Source organism: Scedosporium apiospermum (assembly GCF_000732125.1).
Source record: "Scedosporium apiospermum strain IHEM 14462 chromosome Unknown SEQ_SAPIO_0110, whole genome shotgun sequence".
NCBI classification, from domain to species: domain Eukaryota; kingdom Fungi; phylum Ascomycota; class Sordariomycetes; order Microascales; family Microascaceae; genus Scedosporium; species Scedosporium apiospermum.
In genome coordinates, this window is record NW_015971811.1 from 1,924,602 (window position 1) to 1,943,876 (window position 19,275).

The 19,275-nt window shown below is 52.6% G+C and overlaps 5 protein-coding genes across 5 annotated transcripts; 1 reads left to right on the forward strand and 4 right to left on the reverse strand.

Moving 5' to 3' along the window:
• Positions 1-1,504: 1,504 nt before the first annotated feature.
• SAPIO_CDS7465 (uncharacterized protein) lies at positions 1,505-3,842 on the forward strand (the record flags this gene model as incomplete). The annotated part of the gene is made up of 6 exons (XM_016789324.1): positions 1,505-1,821; positions 1,892-2,025; positions 2,094-2,999; positions 3,062-3,345; positions 3,410-3,601; positions 3,672-3,842. The coding sequence occupies 6 exons, from the start codon at positions 1,505-1,507 to the stop codon at positions 3,840-3,842; spliced, it is 2,004 nt and encodes a 667-aa protein (XP_016641151.1).
• A 563-nt stretch (positions 3,843-4,405) lies between these two features.
• Positions 4,406-6,431, reverse strand: SAPIO_CDS7466 (uncharacterized protein; the record flags this gene model as incomplete). The annotated part of the gene is made up of 5 exons (XM_016789325.1): positions 4,406-4,433; positions 4,499-4,752; positions 4,850-5,399; positions 5,523-6,084; positions 6,200-6,431. 5 exons carry the CDS (start codon positions 6,429-6,431, stop codon positions 4,406-4,408), a joined length of 1,626 nt encoding a protein of 541 aa, XP_016641152.1.
• A 1,656-nt stretch (positions 6,432-8,087) lies between these two features.
• SAPIO_CDS7467 (uncharacterized protein) lies at positions 8,088-9,346 on the reverse strand (the record flags this gene model as incomplete). The annotated part of the gene is made up of 2 exons (XM_016789326.1): positions 8,088-8,899; positions 9,022-9,346. The coding sequence occupies 2 exons, from the start codon at positions 9,344-9,346 to the stop codon at positions 8,088-8,090; spliced, it is 1,137 nt and encodes a 378-aa protein (XP_016641153.1).
• Positions 9,347-10,380: 1,034 nt separating this feature from the next.
• SAPIO_CDS7468 (Protein EFR3) lies at positions 10,381-14,051 on the reverse strand (the record flags this gene model as incomplete). Its single annotated transcript, XM_016789327.1, has 2 exons — positions 10,381-13,654; positions 13,837-14,051. The coding sequence occupies 2 exons, from the start codon at positions 14,049-14,051 to the stop codon at positions 10,381-10,383; spliced, it is 3,489 nt and encodes a 1,162-aa protein (XP_016641154.1).
• Positions 14,052-16,966: 2,915 nt separating this feature from the next.
• Positions 16,967-17,928, reverse strand: SAPIO_CDS7469 (uncharacterized protein; the record flags this gene model as incomplete). The annotated part of the gene is made up of 4 exons (XM_016789328.1): positions 16,967-17,045; positions 17,127-17,518; positions 17,599-17,634; positions 17,743-17,928. 4 exons carry the CDS (start codon positions 17,926-17,928, stop codon positions 16,967-16,969), a joined length of 693 nt encoding a protein of 230 aa, XP_016641155.1.
• Positions 17,929-19,275: the final 1,347 nt, after the last annotated feature.

The following is a 19,275-nucleotide window of genomic DNA, read 5'->3' on the forward strand; positions in this document are numbered from 1 at the left end:
ATCCTTCTCTTTAATGCAAGCAGGCTGCAGCCTTTGGCACTTCATCTTGATTGTTTCGGGCAGACGTCAAAGCGCTTCCAACAACTCAGCCTGGGGATGCAGTGGTGATGATGCCTTCACTCAGATATCCCTAAAGAAAGAACAAAACAGAGAGGAAAGAAAGAGCTGCCCAGATCAATGTCTCCACATCGGTTCCTACAGGTACAATGGAAGTTTCGAGATATCCCACTCCTTCCAGGGAATCCAATCCTCATCATCATACTTTCCCTCTGAACAACTCTAATCAGTAGGGCAGGAAGCTTCACTCATCATCGTGCCTTCTCTTACCCTCTATAGATACCTTCACAAATAGCTCTTTCCTCTAGTTCAGATGAATCATCAGGGTTCAACTACAAATACAACCTGCCTGTGCCTTTCTACTCTCCCTCTCTCTTCTTTTCTCTACCAGAGCATCTCGCCTCTGCACCTCGCGTCTACATCTCACATTCACAGCTCTCAGCCAGATCTCTCTCCCCATCCTTTTCATCCCAATCCCAACCTCATCCATCTGAGATATCCAGTTCTCCGTGCTGTGAATGCTTCTCAAGCAATTCGAAGTTACTCACAGATACTAGTTTCCTCTTGACATCTCATTTTCCTCTCATTCCATCAATTGGTAAGTATTTGGGCCTGGTGCACTTACTCCTCAACTGCTTCCCAGATCAAGGGAAGGTGCACCTCCCTTACACCTTACAATTACAATTTCCTAACAAATTCCACTCCAGTGCTTTTCTTCTTCCTCTTCTCCCATTTTCTTCTCTTCCACGAATCGAACCTTTCTCCCACAAGCGCTCCATCATCAGTTGGAACTTCTATATCGAAGCTTGTTGCCCTTGCCTGCCTTGAAGCGATCTCATCCCATCTATAGGCACAAGAAGATTCCCCTTCATCATTCCACCTGCTATCTAAAGGTAAGTCTAGTCCTACAGCACCTCTTGTGCAGGATCTCCCATTAGACTCGAAGTGATGGTCGTTTCTAACGACTTTCTAGGCTGTCGACTCTTGGTGTCCTCCGGATATTGCCATCGGCGACTTAGGGTATGAGCGGCTCTTTTGGAGCTGGAGACAGCATTTCCTAGACATGTCACGTCCTGAAATCACTGACCTTGGCATCTATTGCCTTGCTCCTCCCTCCCCTCATAAAATATATTTAACCGAACCATTTTTGATTTCAAGCTCTATCTCGGCCTCCTGGGAGACCAGCCCTTGACTTCACAGCACAATGCCCATGCACAGATTCCTCCCCTGCACTCCAATACCTTCTCCCCGGAATTGTCTTACAAGTCTATTGTTTGCATGATCACCACGTACTCTTGTTTTTCAGTTGTCATGTTTGTTTTGGTTTTTGCCCTTGATTCTGTTTCTTCAGTCTCATGATGATCCGAATGGGAGAGCTAACCTGTTACCTCTAGGATTGCCGCACTATATACCGACTGCAATACCTACCTGAAAGGCATTTGTTGACATGGCGGCGGTTGTTGTGAAGAGAGTGGCCTCCTCGGAGACTATTGGCCCCTCGAGCAAGCGTTCGAGGAAGAGCGGTGGTGCCAGACGTGTTCTTAAGAGTCTGGTGAATGAGAGAGCGGTGCTTCTGCCAGAACCTCGGGGCTCCCCTCCGGTATGGGCCGACAAGAGACAAGGTCTCTGCAGTGCCCTTCCTTACTATAAAGGATATCAATCTGGAGGATACATTTCCGGAAATGTTTTGATGGGGAGCTTGCTGGATGGATTCCCAGCTGAGAGAGACTTGGTTGATCCCAATGGTGTCATCATCATGAATATGTGAGTGATCTATCTGCTTCAATGGGGTGCATATGTGGGGTGAAAGTAAGTTACTGATAAATGGCAATAGTGGAGGTGGTCGTGATGTCGCGGAGGGTGCCACCTCCAACACAAGGGAGCGCCAGCGAGACCAAGGTTGCCCGTTGATGTTGAGAGGTTCCTTGAGAGCCCTGTCAAAGAACCAGTATATTGGCATTATGGTTGGTAAGTGCTAAAACAATTACTTAGCTGCTTGTGTTATGCAAGATTCCAGCTATTAACATCGTCTCTAGGTGAGATGAGCCCCTTGATGCCATCTAAGATGCCCCATGCCTATAACGTCTTGGACTGGTACTTCATCACCGACATCTGGGCTGAGAAAGATGTCAATGGTTTCAAATTCTGGAAGATGAAGCTGGAAATTGTTAACCCTGAAAATGAACCTTGGTGGGTGCCAGCGGGCACGACGGTCTCTCCTAGCCCTCGCCCTGGAGACTACGAAGCCCCGATCCAGCACTGTGAGGTTTGCCGGAAGCCATCCAAGCAGATCTTTTCCCAAACGTGGACCTGCCTCAACTACCCCTGTTCGGCCTTCTTCAATCTTGGTGACGTCAAGTTTGCCGATCTCAAATATTCCAAGAAGTTTCTGAAGGAGAGGACCACCTACATCGGAAAGGATCCCGAGGTAGCTGGCGGCGCGAGGGAGTTTCCGCCTAGCCTTGTCCCGACTCTCCCAACCATTGCCGAAGGAGATGCCGGCACTGAGAAGCACCTGAAGCAGGGCCTTGTCTGTCCTAGGTGCTTTGGTTGTTCTCCTCGGAGCCATTGGGCGGGATGGTTCTGCGACACCCCGGGCTGCGGCTTTAAGTTTGAGAGCACCATGAGGCCCATCGCAATTTCTGAGATTGACAACAGCACTATCAGAATGAGCTTCGAGAATCGAAAGCCTAAGCGCCACGAGGGCATGGTCGGAATTTCCAGTAGCTTCAGCACGGAAGGCTACGAGGTCACCGTCACTCCTCTCCTCGACCTTCTCAATGGAGAGCCGAACCCCAAGCGAGCTGTTGGCATTCTCGCCCATTTCCGCCCTTCCGGGGAGACCAGGGCTGCACTCAACGGAGCCGACGACAGCTTCCAGGATCTCCACGAGCATGCAACCAAGGATGACTGGATGCGCCTGCCGGTCAGACACAAGGGTGGTAAGTATCGAGACCCCACACACATTTCTTTTTCTGATGAAGAGAGCTGACATCATTTATAGGCAAGAGCGAAATCATTACTAGTCATTTCGCACAGAACTACGGCGCCCAATATAAATACGTCGTCTCCGTGGCTTCTAAGAGCTTCAGTGATGCCCCTGACACCGTCCTCCGTGCTCTCTTGCGAATGAGGTGGGCCGGCAAGCAGGCCATTGATCATGCGGAGAAGTCGGTGAAAGAGCTGGAGGGCAATGGAAAAGTCGAGGTTGCCCAGTCCCTGGAGTTCAGTTTTGTTGAGTTTAATGAGCTCCTTGCCCTCGGCTATTTTGAGGATGATAAAATTAACGTAAGTCAACAACTTGTTACGTCCATCTTTACTACATATAAGGCAAGTTCTGACGATTATCCAGTGGCATGACGACGGCGAGGACACGCTGGGCCCAACCGTGGCCACGATCTCTCTGGGTTCGCCCTCGACCATGTCTTTCCGTCCCAAGCTCAAGGGCAAGGATAAGAAGGGCAACAACTCGGTGTTCGACTTGCACTTGTTCCATGGCGACATTGTGGTCATGCATGGCACTGACATCCACAGGTGCTACGAAGTGAGTCTTTGCGACTTTCGCTTTTGCATCCCCCTGAGTTCGTGCTAATCGTCCCTTTTTTCCCCTCTAGCATCGGGTTATTCCTCACGGAAAGCGGCGATTTGCTCTCACCAGCCGACATATCAGCCTTGACAAGCTCGACACGGACGAAGACCGCCGACTTGCACAAGAGCTTGGTGCCATTCCGGAGAGGGCTCTGCACCCCGACTTTCTCACCGGTCCCAACCAGCCGACGGCCTAGTTTTACTATATATAATGATGACCGGTAAGGGCCAGGGCGGGGAGAAACGACTGATTCGCAATCTATATTTCTTATTACTCGACAACGGGCGCGGGACGACATATACTATCTCCAACGGGACGATTTTCCCCCGATATAAGGCGCACGGAATGGGATGACAGCATTTGCTATATTCCAGTCAACGACATCAATATGAGCGGGCGATATACCACTGGCCGGAGCAAGTGGGACGTGGGGGTTTTCTTTTCCTTCTTCCTTTCTCTTTCTTTTTCGGCGTTTCTTTCCGTTCATCTTCTTCGCTTTCTATTTCTAGTCGAGGCTGAGCGGCGCAGTTCAAGGTTTTGCGGACCGGGTTTCATTTCGCTTTCGTTGATACCATTGATACCATTGATTTCAGTTAATTTTGTTCATTTCCTTTATTTGTTTCTTTTGATCCAATGCATCTATTGGGATGGAGCATGGGCTTCGAGTTTAGATGGCGTTCTATAAAGGAGTTTCGGTTTCGTACATTATACAATAACATTAGTTTTTTTTTTTTTTTAAAAAAAAAGTGCCGTCCCGATCTAAAATAAGCCGAGTCCGCCCAATGTGCTAATGTGACACACGGAAGAGCGAGAAAGAGAGAGCGCTCTATACCGCGTGCTTCCCTCGCCTACCTGAAAACTAGAGCGGCGGCGCCGACACCGGTAGCGAACAAGATCCAAAGGTTGAGAATGTCCCCACGACCCCATGCAGCATCCTCTTCGTTCCCTCCCGCCGAATTGGATGAGCCCGTTGTGAGGGGAACGTATGTCTGCGTTGTAAGCATGCCGGGAGTACATTCAAGATCGAAGCTTGGGCATGAGGAGATGGTAAAGGTGGTGGTGTAGGGCGTTGTAGGGAGGGCCGGGCCACCTTCATCGGCAGCGGTCTGTACGCTCTCTTGGTTAGCGGGGCATGGGGAAGGAAGCCAGCCTAACGAACAGCTGAGTTCGATAAAAGGTATTATCCCGAGGGCGAAAACTTACGGGAGCCTCTGTGGGATTCGGGTTATCAAGTGAACACTTCCCCTGGACACCGGGCACCGCATCGCGACCCTCGCCAATAGCCAGGATCTCTGTCCCGCAGTTCGCCGCCTGTGCAACATGAACCTCCTGGTTATCCCAATCGAAGACGAAATACCCTCCACGCATGACGGAATCGCCCAGGATCTGCTGATGCTCCGTCACGCGCAAGCCGATGTAGCACAGCCTCGGGTTCAGAGGGTGCTGGGTATCGAGGATGAAGTCGGACATGGGCACGCGGAGAACGATGGGAGCCTTGCCGCCGTTGTTGGCGGGGTCGCCGAAGCCGAAGTCAACGGTGGAGGCGGTGCGGCGGAGGGAGCAAGGGGCGAGGAAGAAGCCCTCGTCGTCCATGGTGGCGTCCATGTCGTTGAGGAGGGGCTGGGCGACTTGCGGGTGGAGGCGGGTTAGGGTCGTGCCGCTGTCGAGGAGGGCGTTGGTGGATGTTTCGGGGACGGAGTGGGTTGTGTTGCCGGTGCGGGTGACGCCTATTGTGGAGAACCAGACGGCGAGGCTGGAGGTTTTGTTAGTAAAGATGGAGGGATAAGGTCATGGACGGGAAGATTCGGCGAGGGCGTGAAGGGTGTTTTTTTTTTTTTTTTTTTTTTTGGGGGGGGGGGGGGGGGGGGATACTTACCGAGCTTCGCCTTCTACACCTGGTTGCATGGGGAACTTGACGAGGGGCCCAGCAAACTTCTTTACGTCAAGACCGCCGTAGATGACGGCACCCGTCTCGTCGTCAGCGTGCCTCAGATCCAGCGAAAAGGCCCTCGACTTGATAAACCCCTGCTCCTTCATCGAGTTGAGCACAAGCGAATACGGCTGACCCTCTGCGAAGCCCGCATGGACGTCAGGTGCGAGGCCAAAGATGCCTGAGATACCGTCGACTGTGCCGTCGACGATGACGCCGAAGATCTGGTCGGTGAGGGTGACTGTGCCGATGGTGAGGCTGTCGCTGTAGTAGTTTAGCGTGACGGAGGTCTGGGTGCTCGCGTCGCTCGAGTCGCCGTAGTGGAGACTTCCCTTGGCGACGGGGCCCTGGACGGTGGTGGAGCGCTGCGGGTTGTAGGTGCCGAAGGCGAGGCACATGCTGGTAGTGAATGGGTCGGGGGAGTGGTTGCAAGTCGGCGTGACCCAGAGGTCGCTGGAGCCTGTGTCTATGAGGACGGCGATGGATTGCGCGGGCTTGCCGAGAGAGACTTGAGATTTCGGTCAGGTCTAGATACACATCTATAGTTTCGGGATTCATGCTGCTGGCGGGGGTGACGGGGGGAGGGGGCAGTTTGCTTTGCTTCTTCGCCGTCTTCTACGTACTCTCTATAGTGTAGAAAGTGACCTGATTATCTAGGGCAACCTCAAACGGATTCCGCGCCTGGATCGAGCTCGAGCTCTTCACCTTCTCCTTCCAATCGATAGGGATGCTAATGAATCCATCCCCCGTAACGGCGCGAGGGAACGACGCGGCGTTGGCGATCCCGGCGAACGAAGAGGCCAGGAGGCCGTGGAGGAGGGCCGTCGTCACCGACGAGAATCGCGATTGCGGCATCGTGACTTGAGGTCGTTGTGCATCTGGAGAACCCCCGGACGGGGCTGTGCAACTTTGGGTTGCCTCGAGCGCACTGAGCTGCTTGCAATGGAAACGGATACTCGGGGAAAGGCTTGAGAAGGAGTTCCCCGTTTCACACCATTTGAGGAAGATTCCTCACGATCCGGCAATCGGGAAAAGCTGGAGTGAGAAGGAAAAAGAGGTAAGAGAAGAAAAGGTAAATGAAGGAATCCAAGAAACAGATCACGACCTCCATAAAAACATATCGCTCCCTCGCTCTCGCCCCCCCATTCCGCTTCGGGAAGCTAAATTGGTCTGGGCGAGCTGCACTAGTCCAGGCGACACAGCTTCTGCGTGGGTTTCCCGAGGTGACCTGTGCATCAATTTCAGCTCTGGGGTCATGCAGCCTGACCTTGGTCTGACAGACTGACACGGACCAAGGAAAAGAAGACCCAATTAAACCTGATATGGGCGTCCATCGTTGATCCTTTTCCACGGGGCGACGGGCTAGCTTGCGATTAGTTGTTGTCGACGCAGTGGAACCCCTTTCGCATTGCTTCCCTCGGTCGGCGGGTTGGACAGACTTGGAGACAGACCACCAGGCTTGCAGGGGGGTGTGCAGTGCGATGTGGGCAGCTATCACTTCATTAGTGGAGAGGCGCGGTTGGTCTCGTATTGGCAGGTATCGCTGCCAATGCTACCCAGCTGGACCAGCCCTGATGGCTGATGGGGCGGAGGTGATGGGCTGGTGTGGGCTGGAGTAATGTAATGCCGCATGCCTTGCCGGGTTTGTCGGTACTAAACGATCGTGAGCCGCACCTAAGGCGTTGATAGAATCGATCGAACCTTCGATCGAACGGGGCTTTCAGAGTTCCAGCTTTGCTCGTATCGCGGAGACTGGACCTTGGCGGAGGCAGCTAGGTTTGGGGCTGTTGGCCTTTTTTTTCCGTCCCAATTCGGGCGATCCAACCCGCCGGGACGAAGATCACTGTGGGTAGAAACACACAAGGACACAGGTAGTGCGGAAGATAAGACTTCCTGGATCAGTGGATGGACGGAATTGATTGAAAGGATTGATCCGAGATGGGTTTGTGCGACGAACTCCTCCGACAAGTAGTGCTTGCTTGACGACCTGGAAATCATCAGGAATGAACCGTTTCGGAATGATTAATATCATTTTTCTTTCATACTTATATTATTCTCCCCGTTCCATCCGTAATTTTGTGCATCGCATCTGATCCACTCGCACTCGTGGCTAAAAATAGGCCATCGCTAGATGGGACGGTTAATGGGAGCAGCTTCATGAAGCATTGAAGTTTATTGCAACGCAGCCCAGGATTAATTGATGTGAGGGAAATGACTGAACGCTTCACAGCCAAGTGCGTTCCCCCTCCTAACACATACTGAACTACCTGGCTTGTCTGGATGTCTGGATGTCTGCTCCCAAGCTTCCCTTGCGACCGTGGCCATTCCTGTGTTGCCTAGCGGGATGCCAACGACACTACGCGCCAACACAGTGGGTTGCTGATTCGCGATAGCCCCGTGCCAGGGCCAGATGAACTCCAAGTTACAGTCTATTGATGATGTCTTTTTGATAATGGTACACTCCGTGACGAGCCTGCTCTACTCCTACAAGTTCCATACAATGTCATCCGCTCACTTCCCCCCCGTCCCAGACACCAAAAGCACCACACTCCCAAGCTGCCTCCTAATATCCTCCTTATCAACATCATGCGTATCCTCTACCTCGCCCCAATTCCCCGTCTGCCAATCCACCTCCAAACTCGCCGCCCTCGCCGCCTGCTCAACCCCGAACCGCTCCACTGCATCCCCATTCCCTTCCTCCACCACCTCGCCGAGCCCCGCCCCGTGCTCACTCCACTGCACCACAAGCCTCGCGGCAATCAACAAGCTCTTAGCCGACAAAACCGCCCTCTCCAACCCCGCCAACTCCCACGCCGACAGCCCCGCCACCCACCCCTCCACAACAGCCCTCGCCCCCTCATCCTGACTCCTCGGCACGATCGAACTCCCGTCCAGGACGGGAACAATCGTAACGCCTGGCCACACCCTCGAGACGAGGAATTCCACAATATCCTCCGCCGCGTGGCGCTGCAGCTCGCGCAACGTCCTACCCTGCGCATCCTGCTGCGTCTCGTCGCCCTCGGGCGCCCAGCAGAGCACCGAGTCCGTGTCGAGGTAGCGCATGACCATTTTCGCAATCTGCGAACGGCTCGCGCTCGTTGCGGCGCCGGCGGTTTGGTCTTCGTGGGAGAGGTCGAGGGCGCGGCAGATGAGGCCCGTTAGGGGGATGAGGTGTTGGCGCGTTGCGTCTTGGACGGAGGAGAGGAGGTCCCATTCCAGTGCGAGGGCGGTCGCGAGGTGGGGTTTTGTTAGGGGGATTTGAATGATTTGCTTGGTTGTTGGGTGGCGGAGGGGTCGCTGGTCGAGGAAGACCTGGAGAGCGCCTATTGAAATATGTTAGTATATGTAGCTAGCCCAGAAGCCCAGTAACGGCGGAGAAGAACGAATAAACTAGCAAAGAGTGCGGGAGGAAAAAAGAAGAGGGGGGCAGAAGGACAAGACATACCGTCAACCTCCCGAACAGTCACCTCGTCCCAAAACCTCTTACTCAACCCCTTCCCCTTCCCTGCCTTGGCCTCCTTCGCCAACCTCAACATCTCCGCCTGCCTCTTCCTCTTCCGAACCCTAGCGTACGCCTCCTCCGCCTGGCTCACCGGAGCCTGCGGAGGGGGGCCCGTGCCAACGATCGGCGCGACATCGGCTGCACGGCTGCTGACGGCGTGGAAGGGTCGAGAGAGAGCGAACGCCGTCGTCGGGATCGGGATGGCGGACACGCGTGTTGGGAGGACACGCGAGGGGAGGCGGCCCCCGAGGCGGGTGAGGGATTGCATTTTTCCCGCCTATCTCTGAGGAAGGGTCGGGCTAGGTATCTCTATCTCTCTCGGATTGAGCGCCGGGGTTTGGTGGATTCTAGCCCGTCAAGATATTAAGAGGAAGAGCGTTGTGAAGTTGCGACTCGGAGCCGGGCAAAAAATCCCTTCGGAGAGAGCTAAGGGTGGATTTCATTACAGCATCTGATTGGCCGGCCCCCAAGCTACCTTGAATACTACAATTGTACATACTAAGTACCTTTGTACCTTTGTACCTTTGTACCTTTGGATCGACATTATCAAAATGGCTTCATCAAGTTCACCAGGACCATGGACAGGGAAATATGTTTATATCCAGTTCATATCCATCCAGAGGACTCGAAAACTTCGCATTGATACAGCAGTTTTCTCTTCGATCGGTCCTACTGCCACCACTACCCTACAAATGGAAGAAGTAAAAATAACATGAACCATCCAACCCCGAAACCTCGCTAAACCATGCTTGTTGTGTATTATCCCTGTCCCCGTCCTCTCCTCGGCGTCGAGAGAGGGACGGGGCGCCGCAAAGCAGATGCATGAATTTTAAAAAAAAGAAGAAAACTAAAATAATGGTACAGTAGCGCGGGCTCTCACGGCGACATGATGACCAGGCTAGAAAAATAACAAAAGGCAGACGCGTGAGTGTAGAAGAGTGTGAAACGCTGGCTGTACCGAATCCCACTCGTGGGATTATGAAGAAGCAGAGGGAGACAAAAGAAAAAAAAAAAAAAAAAAGAGTACCGACATGCCTTGGGGGGAGAGTCTTGTTATTTTTGTAGCTTACTCCATCTCCCGACGCCATGAAACAAAAAAAAAAGAAAGAAAAGAGTTAAAACGACATATGAACACCAAGAACACAAAAGCAAATGCAGCAAAAATCAACGAAGAGGAAAATGGTGATGAATGGGACAAGGACGCCTCCTGAAACCAACTCCTAAAATAAGAAAAGTCCCCGCGGGGCCCTAGGCTGTTGAGAGCTTCGGGTTTAAAATCTACCGGGCAACGCCCATCGGTATCTAATATGGCGGCCGGGTGAGATTGCCTAGGCCCTCCTCACCGGACCGGCTGTCAATGCCCCTCAACAACTCATCCAGGTCAACACCCGATCTCGGGCTCTCGCCCATCGAGCCCAACCTAAAGCTGTCACCGCCACGGCTGCTGATGTTTCGCTCACCTCCTCGGCTGGGAAGTCTGCGATCAGTGCTTCTGCTCGTACGAGGTCTGTCGCCGCTACGGCTGCTCAGCATGCGCACAGGCGACCTGGCTCCGTCCTGAGGCTGTGCCACCTGTCCGGGCGCTAGGTTAATGTCCCCGCTTTTGGATGTAACAAGCGTTGCGAGCGTCGGCAGAGGTGGAACCGGTGGCACGTTTTCGGGCTCAGGCGGCGTGGCCTGTGCCTCCTGAACGTGATCCATAACCGGTCCGGCTTCGTGGGTTGGGTTGGATGTAAGAGGCCCGGTGCTTCTGCCCTTGGATGGCTTCCTCTGGAGGCCCGAGTTGACCTGGGCGGGCTCGACAGGCGCGGGCTGCCCATCCGGACTAGCGCTCAGTTCGGACGCAGTGTAATCATAGCTGACCATACTATCGAGGCTGTCTGTATCTGCGTCCATAGCGCCCGCGGTTCCAGGCATGGGATATTGAATCTGGCCCGTTAGAACTTGCTTTAACTGGTCGATAGAAGCAATATAGCCTCGGCTTGAGGCTGACGGTGAAGGCGAGATTCCGTTACGAATGCTTCCCTTTTTGCTGACATGAAGAGGTGCCAGGCCACCACCGCTGGCACCGCCGGTTTGAGCAGAAGTTGGCCGAAGGTTATGTTGGCTTCCATACGGCGAGGCAGGGTAGCCGTTCAATCCATTGCCGTTAATACCTAGTCGGTTTCTGCTCGTCCCGGTAGTTCCTGCCCTGGATCCGTTCAATGACTCCGACCTGCTCCCCGGTTGAAGGGCAAGGATAGCCTGTTCTCTCGTCCACTCTACAAGCATGGTCTCGCGATAGTTGATGGGGAGGTCACAATCCGTAGTCGTCACCGCAATCGTGCCCGAGGTCATCGATGAGGCCATAACGGGCTGGGAAAAAGTCCTTCCGGGAGAAGCAGCAGGGCTCGCTGCTGGTGATGCTGCGATTTCCTGGTAGCCCACGGCAATACAGTCGACTAGCGAGAGTCGGTCGTCGAAAGGGAGGAGCGACTCGCATTCAATTTCGTTGAATGGTAGCTTTGGCTCTGGCTTGGGAACTCCCGGAGTGCCTACCAGTTCGACCGGAGGGGGAGGGATCGTAATGCCCTCCACCCAGAAATGCTTGCTACGGCGGCGGATAATCTCGTTCATGATGGCACGCCCAACGACGGAGGCTTCGAAATCGAAACATTCTGTAAGGATCCAGAAATATCCGTGTACAAGACTACCAATCCGCACTTTGTGTAGTGGTGTCTCTGCCTCCTGGATGTCTTCCTGTAGTCTGTAGATCATCGGGAGGCCGTAACGTACAGCGTTGACGCCGAGGCTGAACACTAGTTTCAGAAGCAGGACATGTAGTAGGACGTAATCGGCGTCATAATCGAGATGCTGTAAGGCGTTGTCGTAAACTGCAATGTGCAGGAGCTGCAGAAACCTGGTGCCCGACGCCCTGATGTTTTTGTCGTGGTTGGAGGCTGAAGACGCGGCCCGACGAGCAATAGAGCTGCCATTGGCGTCCCGGGTGGCCCTGGCAGATCGCTGATGACGGCCATCATCGTACACTTTCATGTCGGCCTTCGTAGTTTCGCGGTCGAGCCAGGTGTCGAACGCGTCGACGTAGGCCTTTCGTACTTCACCATCAGGATCTCTCAGCAACCAGTGAGTACCCTCCCACACCTGAATAGGTACACGGTTCCTTGTGAGCGAGCGATCACGTTTCGATTTGGAGGGAGGGTTCGCAACGAGGAGAATAGACTTGACCGCCCTTAACGCGGCAATCTTGGCCGTCCCAAACGAAAAGTATGCCTCCGCATGCGAGATTCGGTCAACGAGATCGGTGGCTTCGTCCTCTTGGTCGGCGCGGGGCGAAGAGCTGGTGCTCCCGGATCGACTAGGCTTGAGTCGCTGGAGAATAGTCGAGACCATGTCGGAAATCTGGTCGGCGTAATAGACATGAGTAGCCAAGTCGCCCATGCAGTGCTCAATACTGGCCAAGAGATCGCTCCTTTGGGCTTCGATTAAGCGAATTTGTTCAGCGGGTGATTGCGACCGCTCTCCGCCTTCTCCATCGTCGTCGTTATCGATCGTCAAGGGCGGCAGTAAGAGAAGCTTCTTCATCTGCTGAATTAGCTGAAGGAGGACGTCCATGACGCTCAACCCAATAAGGTTAACATCGTCGGATCGCAGCAGCGATCCCACCATGGCGGTCAGGGCGAGGTGCACTGGCAGGTTCTCGTCCCGGACAAGAGTTCGGACAAGGGTATCCATGGTCGTGATCAAGATCATGTAGCGATCTTGGACCGGCGCCCACCTAGCCACCTGATTGTAGATGGTGATGGCCCAACCACAGTCTTTGTGTGTCCTTGGATCCTTGCGCAGGAGACGCTCGCCGTGGCCGAGTTTCTCTTCGATGAAAGCTAGGAGGGCCTGGGTAGCACTTTGGACCTGGGGTCGATTTGGCACGATGAAAATCATCTTGAGACAATGCATCGCCAACACAGAAATATCCTCTTCGGCAAGCTTATCGACGTCGAAGGCGGTTCCGGACAAGGCGATAGGATTCGGTTCGCCGGTCGTGTCGGCGGTCCGAACAGTTGCGACGCTCATTCGGCGGCGGGTGAGCTTCTCGGAATCGACGCGTTCTTCTGCTTCCACCCGTTGATGCAGGGTCTCGAGGAAGTCTTCGTTGTCGTTCCAAAGATTCTCCAAAACAATCGGTACAATAACGTTCAGTTGGCGACCGACAAGGGAAGAAAGAGCGTCCGAAGATGCGATGCTCTTAATCGCTTCAAGCCCTGCATTCCGCCATCGCATCATCATGGGCTTACTCGACGGGCCTTTGGTGGGCACGAAGTTGGGCGAAGCGAGGCTGGCATAGCCCCGAACAACAGACTCGTATTGCCTGATATAATCTTGATCGGCGAAGAGGGATGACGCGTCGTGGTTTTCGCAAAAGGCGTCAAAGGTCGGGATGGAGGATTCGATCATGGTGATGTCGTGGGATTCCAGGACCAGAGTGAGGACACGAAGCACACATGGTGCGATCAGTGGTAGGTCCTTGGGCGACTTTTCGATGAGAGCAGCGAGAATCTGCAGGGTGACCTGAACATTTCTACATTGCCACACACACGCCACGTTAGTTTGAGATTATCACTCATTAACAAGAAATCAAAATAAGGGAAGAAGACAACAGAGAAGAAAGGGCAACAAGGATGGCGTCGAATAGAGATATCGAAGAAAGAAACGGTGACAACGGCGACTCTGGGTGGTTATTGTCGTGGACGTGGAACGTACCCGATTCGAACTCTCCAGACATCACTGGCCGTCTTCTTTTCTAGGAACGAGCCAATCTTTTGGATCTTAGACCGTCGCGAAGTGGCGTAGAATAAAAGATAGCTGAGTTCGCTGGAATTGGGCTTGACATCGACGGCACCCTTTCTCGTACGCGGATAACATTTCAAAACAAGGACCTGGTGCTTCGGACGGCACCTGTCCTGGATGGAATGCATCGCGCCGGACGAGCCGGAAGCTACCAGGATGCAGTGGACAGATACCGGGTGAGAGGGGACACTGCGGTTGGATGGAAGACGAGGTCGGGATTTCGGTACGATGGCATTACTCAAGGGAAGGGAGAATTGGAGGAGTAGAGGACATGGAAGCTCGGATGCCGAAGAGGAAAGAAAGGAAAGATGGGATCAGCGATGGAGAGATTTGAGATTATTAGCGGGAGGGAGAAAAGGGAGAGGTGGAATCAAAAGCAAATGGGCGGACAAGGATTCAAAGATACAAGGATACAAGGATCAAGCCAATTGATGGAGCGACGGTACAAGTACAAAGAAGGTGGCGTTTTCGTTGTCGGTGACCTGAGTAAATTGACTTATTCCAAGTACCTTATTTCTTTTAGCTCACCACACCTGGCGCCTTCTTCCTTTGTCCATCCACCATGTCCAGCACGCCTTCGAAGAATTGTACCAAGTAAGACACCGGTGACGCTGCGCAAAAGGCCCGCCTTCTGCATTAAAAGTCCACTTCAGCCCCCCGAGTGTTTTTCTACTCAGGCAGGCAGTTGCCAACACTGTAGGTAGTTCCAATACTTTGCAAAAGGTGACGAAAACTCGAGCATCAAGTACTCGTACATGAATTCTTAAAGGCCAGTATTTCCGCTCTGCAGCTTCACAGCTTCCAACTGCCCTCTCGGGTTTCGAGCCGTGAGCTGTCCATCGACATCCGCATCGATATCAGCGTCAACGACTCCGACCGCCTCTTCGGATCGCAATAACTCCTCCGCGTTGGACCATTATCTAGGATTTAACGTTCAAGGGAAGTGCCATCCCTGCGCCGATGGCCTGTCCATCCCGAGTATCGCCAGTAGCCTAATACGGAGCTTTCGTGGCCTTGCATCCTGGTGCTACGTTAAGACATTTACCGCCTCGAGCACGAAACCAACGCCATGGGAGCAAGCATCGAGTTCCCCTCCATCTGAAGACATCTAGGAAGGAGACTTACACGAGGAACAAGCGACGAGTAACGATACATTAAAAATCCCCCAAGCTCCCGAGATTGGCGATGAACAACCTGTGATTATCTTGGCAAGTGGGTTTCAGTACTTCTTCGTTCTTCATTACTTCGTCCTTCATGCAATCGATAGTCTAGCGGTCTACGAAGTACTTACACGTGGGACTATTCAAAGTATCTAAGAGGGGAGGGAAAAGCGCCAACACTGCGACTCGATGGACTAAGATTTCAGTTGTGATGGGTGATTCAGAGTCGGCTGCCTACGAAGTACATCGATTTTGCTACCTCAATTTGACATCTCCCGTCGACTCCGGACCCCAAAATGCCATCGAGCCCGTCCTCAAACAAGCGTAATCAACGACGGACAGTTCGCCGACTCTTGCACCTCACTCACCTAGCGAATGTTGTATCGCCTGGACATCAATATCAATATTTGACTTCTACAGTGAAGTGCGGACCCCTCGCCCTCGCTGGGAAGTACATAATTACTCGTCACCATTGTGGGGTTTTTATCTTTCCGGATTCCCAATCTAGTGGGATTCGTGAAGCAACCTGAAATCGTAGGTTACTCGCATACTCGGCCACGTCATTCCACGTAGAACATCAACGGACGACATGCGCCACAGTCAACAACAAAGGTCCGCCTGTTGAGCTGCTGGCGGGAACAATCCAAGCCCATTGTGATGCCCTAATCCTCATGGATCCACTCGTTAAAAAAGAAGCTTCAAGAAACCCCGACGCCCGACCTTCAACGACGGGCTACTGGTGATGATCTGGCTTGTTGCCCGATTGAGCCTTTAAGTTTCGGCTGAAGGACATTTCCGCCCCCCTCCCAGAGCACCAGGTACCGAATTCCGCCGGCGTGGGCCGGGCAGGCTCTGATAGGCTCTAATTTGCTAACAAATCGTCTTGATGCACGCCATTAAGGGATCTTTTTGGGGTCTGGTTCGCACGACTCTAGTGTATTGCAACGTTAAACTCTAGGAACTGCTAGATTAGAACGCACAGCCTGCAAGCACCAAAGGCACGCAAGGCAAAAGTGCGCGCCCACTTCGTCGATCAACGTTTCCGATCTGGGAAGAGAAGAACGTCGATGCGTTCAACCAAATTTACGTTTGCGGGGGAAACGAACAAATGAGCGGCGGGGGGCAACAGCACGAAACGTTGGACGATTCATCTTCTTTCAGGCTACACTGTTGTTTGCATCCAACTCAGGTGGCAGCAGCACAATCACATCTACCGTGAGGGCACATGTAGTATCCATTTGATGTTTGCATGTGGTCAGAAATAGTCATGTCGATTCTTGAAAAGGAACTTAAGTTTAACAAAAGAGAATAATATTTAGTAGCGACACATGGGGAAACGCTTTGCCGCCAGTGGAAAGCGGTCCTTGAGCTTAAAGCTTAAGTCTAGAGTTCGAACACTTATATCAAAAGCGCGGATGGCTTCCACGTGCGATAGTTTGAGGTTCTGGCGTTCTCATAATTTCGGGATGGATGCAACCACTTCCTTCATTAGTTCTTCAACTAAGTCACCGGGCCTTCTCGACTGCATCTGCGCATTGTAGACTCCGGCAATTGCCAACCAACAAATGGCTCATGTCGCTAATTCCAGACAACTTCGTCGCAATGTCTCACAAATTCAACAAGACAACGACGGCCCAGACTTGGATGAAGATCAGAGCCTTAGTCACACACTTTCACGAGCTACCTGTAGGTCGTCCTTGAAAATATGGTGAGAATCACGTCCTCGTCTTCCTTAAGAGACGACAATTACTCCCGCAAATATCCGATCTATAGACTTATTTTTGTGGCCCTCCTCTCCTAACCCTTCTTCCTTCTATGAAGGATAAATCAACAAGTTGCCGTAAATGTGTCCAGACTTCGTTTAATTGTGGTTGGCTTTAGCATTAGTTGGCCAGAGGAAGCCTCTTCTTGAGGAACTCCTCAACGTCGTCAAGCTCCTCTGGACAAGCCGAATGGGGCATTCTACGTCTCGCTTATTAGATAAAAATAAGGCAATTCCTGGAAGACTCCAAAAGAGACGAGAACAGAAAAGCCGAAACTTACGGGTAGGTCTTGAAGGTGACATCATAACCCAGCTCCTTTAGCTTCTCGAAAGAGATTCGAGCAAGCGGGAAAATGACCAGAGGGTCGAAGGATCCATGGCCCATGAAGACTGGCGTCTCTTTGTTTTCAGGGGTGACAAGATCCTTGAATTTTCCACCGAGGAGGATCCAGGACGAGAGGCCGACGATGCCGCCGAGTTTGACAGTCGCACTGAGGCCCGATAAGATGGACATGGCGCCTCCCTGGGAGAAACCACCGAGGACGATGCGGTTGGCTGGTATTCCCGCGTCGATTTCTTGCTTGATCAGGTCGTGGAAGTACGAACGACTCTCGAGGATGCCGGCTTCATCCTCGCTCCTTTGTAAGGACTCAAGAGTGCCGTTGAGCTCTTTCTAGAGAGGGTGTAAGCTATCTGAAAAGTTGCGCCATTCTTCAAAAGGAAAACACGGCTTGCGGATACTTTCTGACGTACAATGTCAAACCAACCAGGCATTTGCATGCCGCCGTTCTGGAGAGGAAATACTGTATGTTAGCCGCTGCCACCCCTTACGGTTGCCACAAATAGATAGTGATATTGAAGTATTGTTGGTGACGAGGAGAGTTCATGGCAACTTACACAAGTGATGGGAATCGCAGGTGCATGTGGAAGTATAAACTTGACATGATCCAATCGCTGCCGCCGCCTCCAATTCTCTACCGCCGGTTGCCAGCCATAGCCAGTATCTCCCAGGCCATGGGCAAAGATGACGGTAGCTGTGTGCTTAGCAGCAGCCGGGACAACGAGAGATGCTCTGCGGGGCATGGTTGTGCAGAAGGAATGATAGAATTCTCGGAGTCTAGAGTCTACGGGGAAGGGAAGGAAAACAAACACATTCGCAATGTAGAGCTTCAACGACACAATCTAATCCCCGAGGTGTGCATTCTTCCAGTGAGACAAAGTGGGGGGTGGCCGAGTCTCAATTTCAGCTGTCGATCGAAAGGCAGCTGTAAACGACTGTCAAAATAAACACCAATTTGATTAGTAATCGATCTACCCCAAGGTCACATTCGATTGCTTCTATTCTTCCAAGAAAATATTGGAGCCGAGGGAAGTTTTGTTGGGGCCTCTTCAAATTTATTAATGTCGCTGCCTACGAAAGAGTTGCAAAAAGAGTCGCAAAGGCCCATCCAAGTCGACAAACAGCCCCGGTGTCATTGAAATTAATCCCCACATGTGTGAATGGTGCCACTTCCTCTCGACCACGGCAGAGACAGGTCGCCGACGGGAGAACCACGGTCTTGAATTGATTTGATGCTTCCTGTTCTTTGTCGTGCCAAAACGTACCAAACGTATCAAACCATAAGGGCGCAGTCTCACGAATCTGTGAGTATGACGTAGAAGCACTCACGGCAAGTACAACCCTGGTACAACCCTCGTGTCTTCAATTGTTCCCTTCGGCGAGGTGTAGATTAGTTTAGAACGGCATTGTGTCAACTTGTCAACCATTGTAACGGCGACATTGGCCTGGCTTGCTTCAACCAACCTGGTGACGGACATAAGCTCGCCTTGCCTGAGCAGCCAGGCGGCAGCCTCGGATTATCAGGGTCTTGGCCGAATCTGAACCCGTCACTTGACCAGAAACGGGTTGAGCAGAAACACTGCAGCAGTTCCCTTTTTGCGGCAGCTCGGCCCTCGATTGCCCTTCTCCACTCCCGGCTCCATCGGATTTGACCAAGTTTTCTGGAGAGAACCTCGGGAGCGCACGGCATTCGATCCATTGCACCCCATTGCACCCCCATTGCCCTCGTGGTCTTGTGGTCTTGTGGTCGAGAGCTTAAATCTGGCCACCCACGTCCTGCAAGGTACCAGTACCGGAACTCAACGGGCTGGACTAACAATCCAGACATCCTAACCCAGGACCGAATTGTAGCAGTGACGTGGAGACCCCGCAAAGGCAAGAGAATAAAGTCATGGAGAAGTCCAGTAACAACTCTTCAACTTGGGCCGATAGCATCCACCGGATCCCCCAACATTCCCCATATCCATAGTGTGTGACTGTGTTGATCCCCAGGGCCTCGGCCGAACGGCTTGATGGTTACATCAATATCAAATGTTCTAGTCCATTTCGAGGAATATAATCAACGACTCGCCCACACTGGCACACACTGG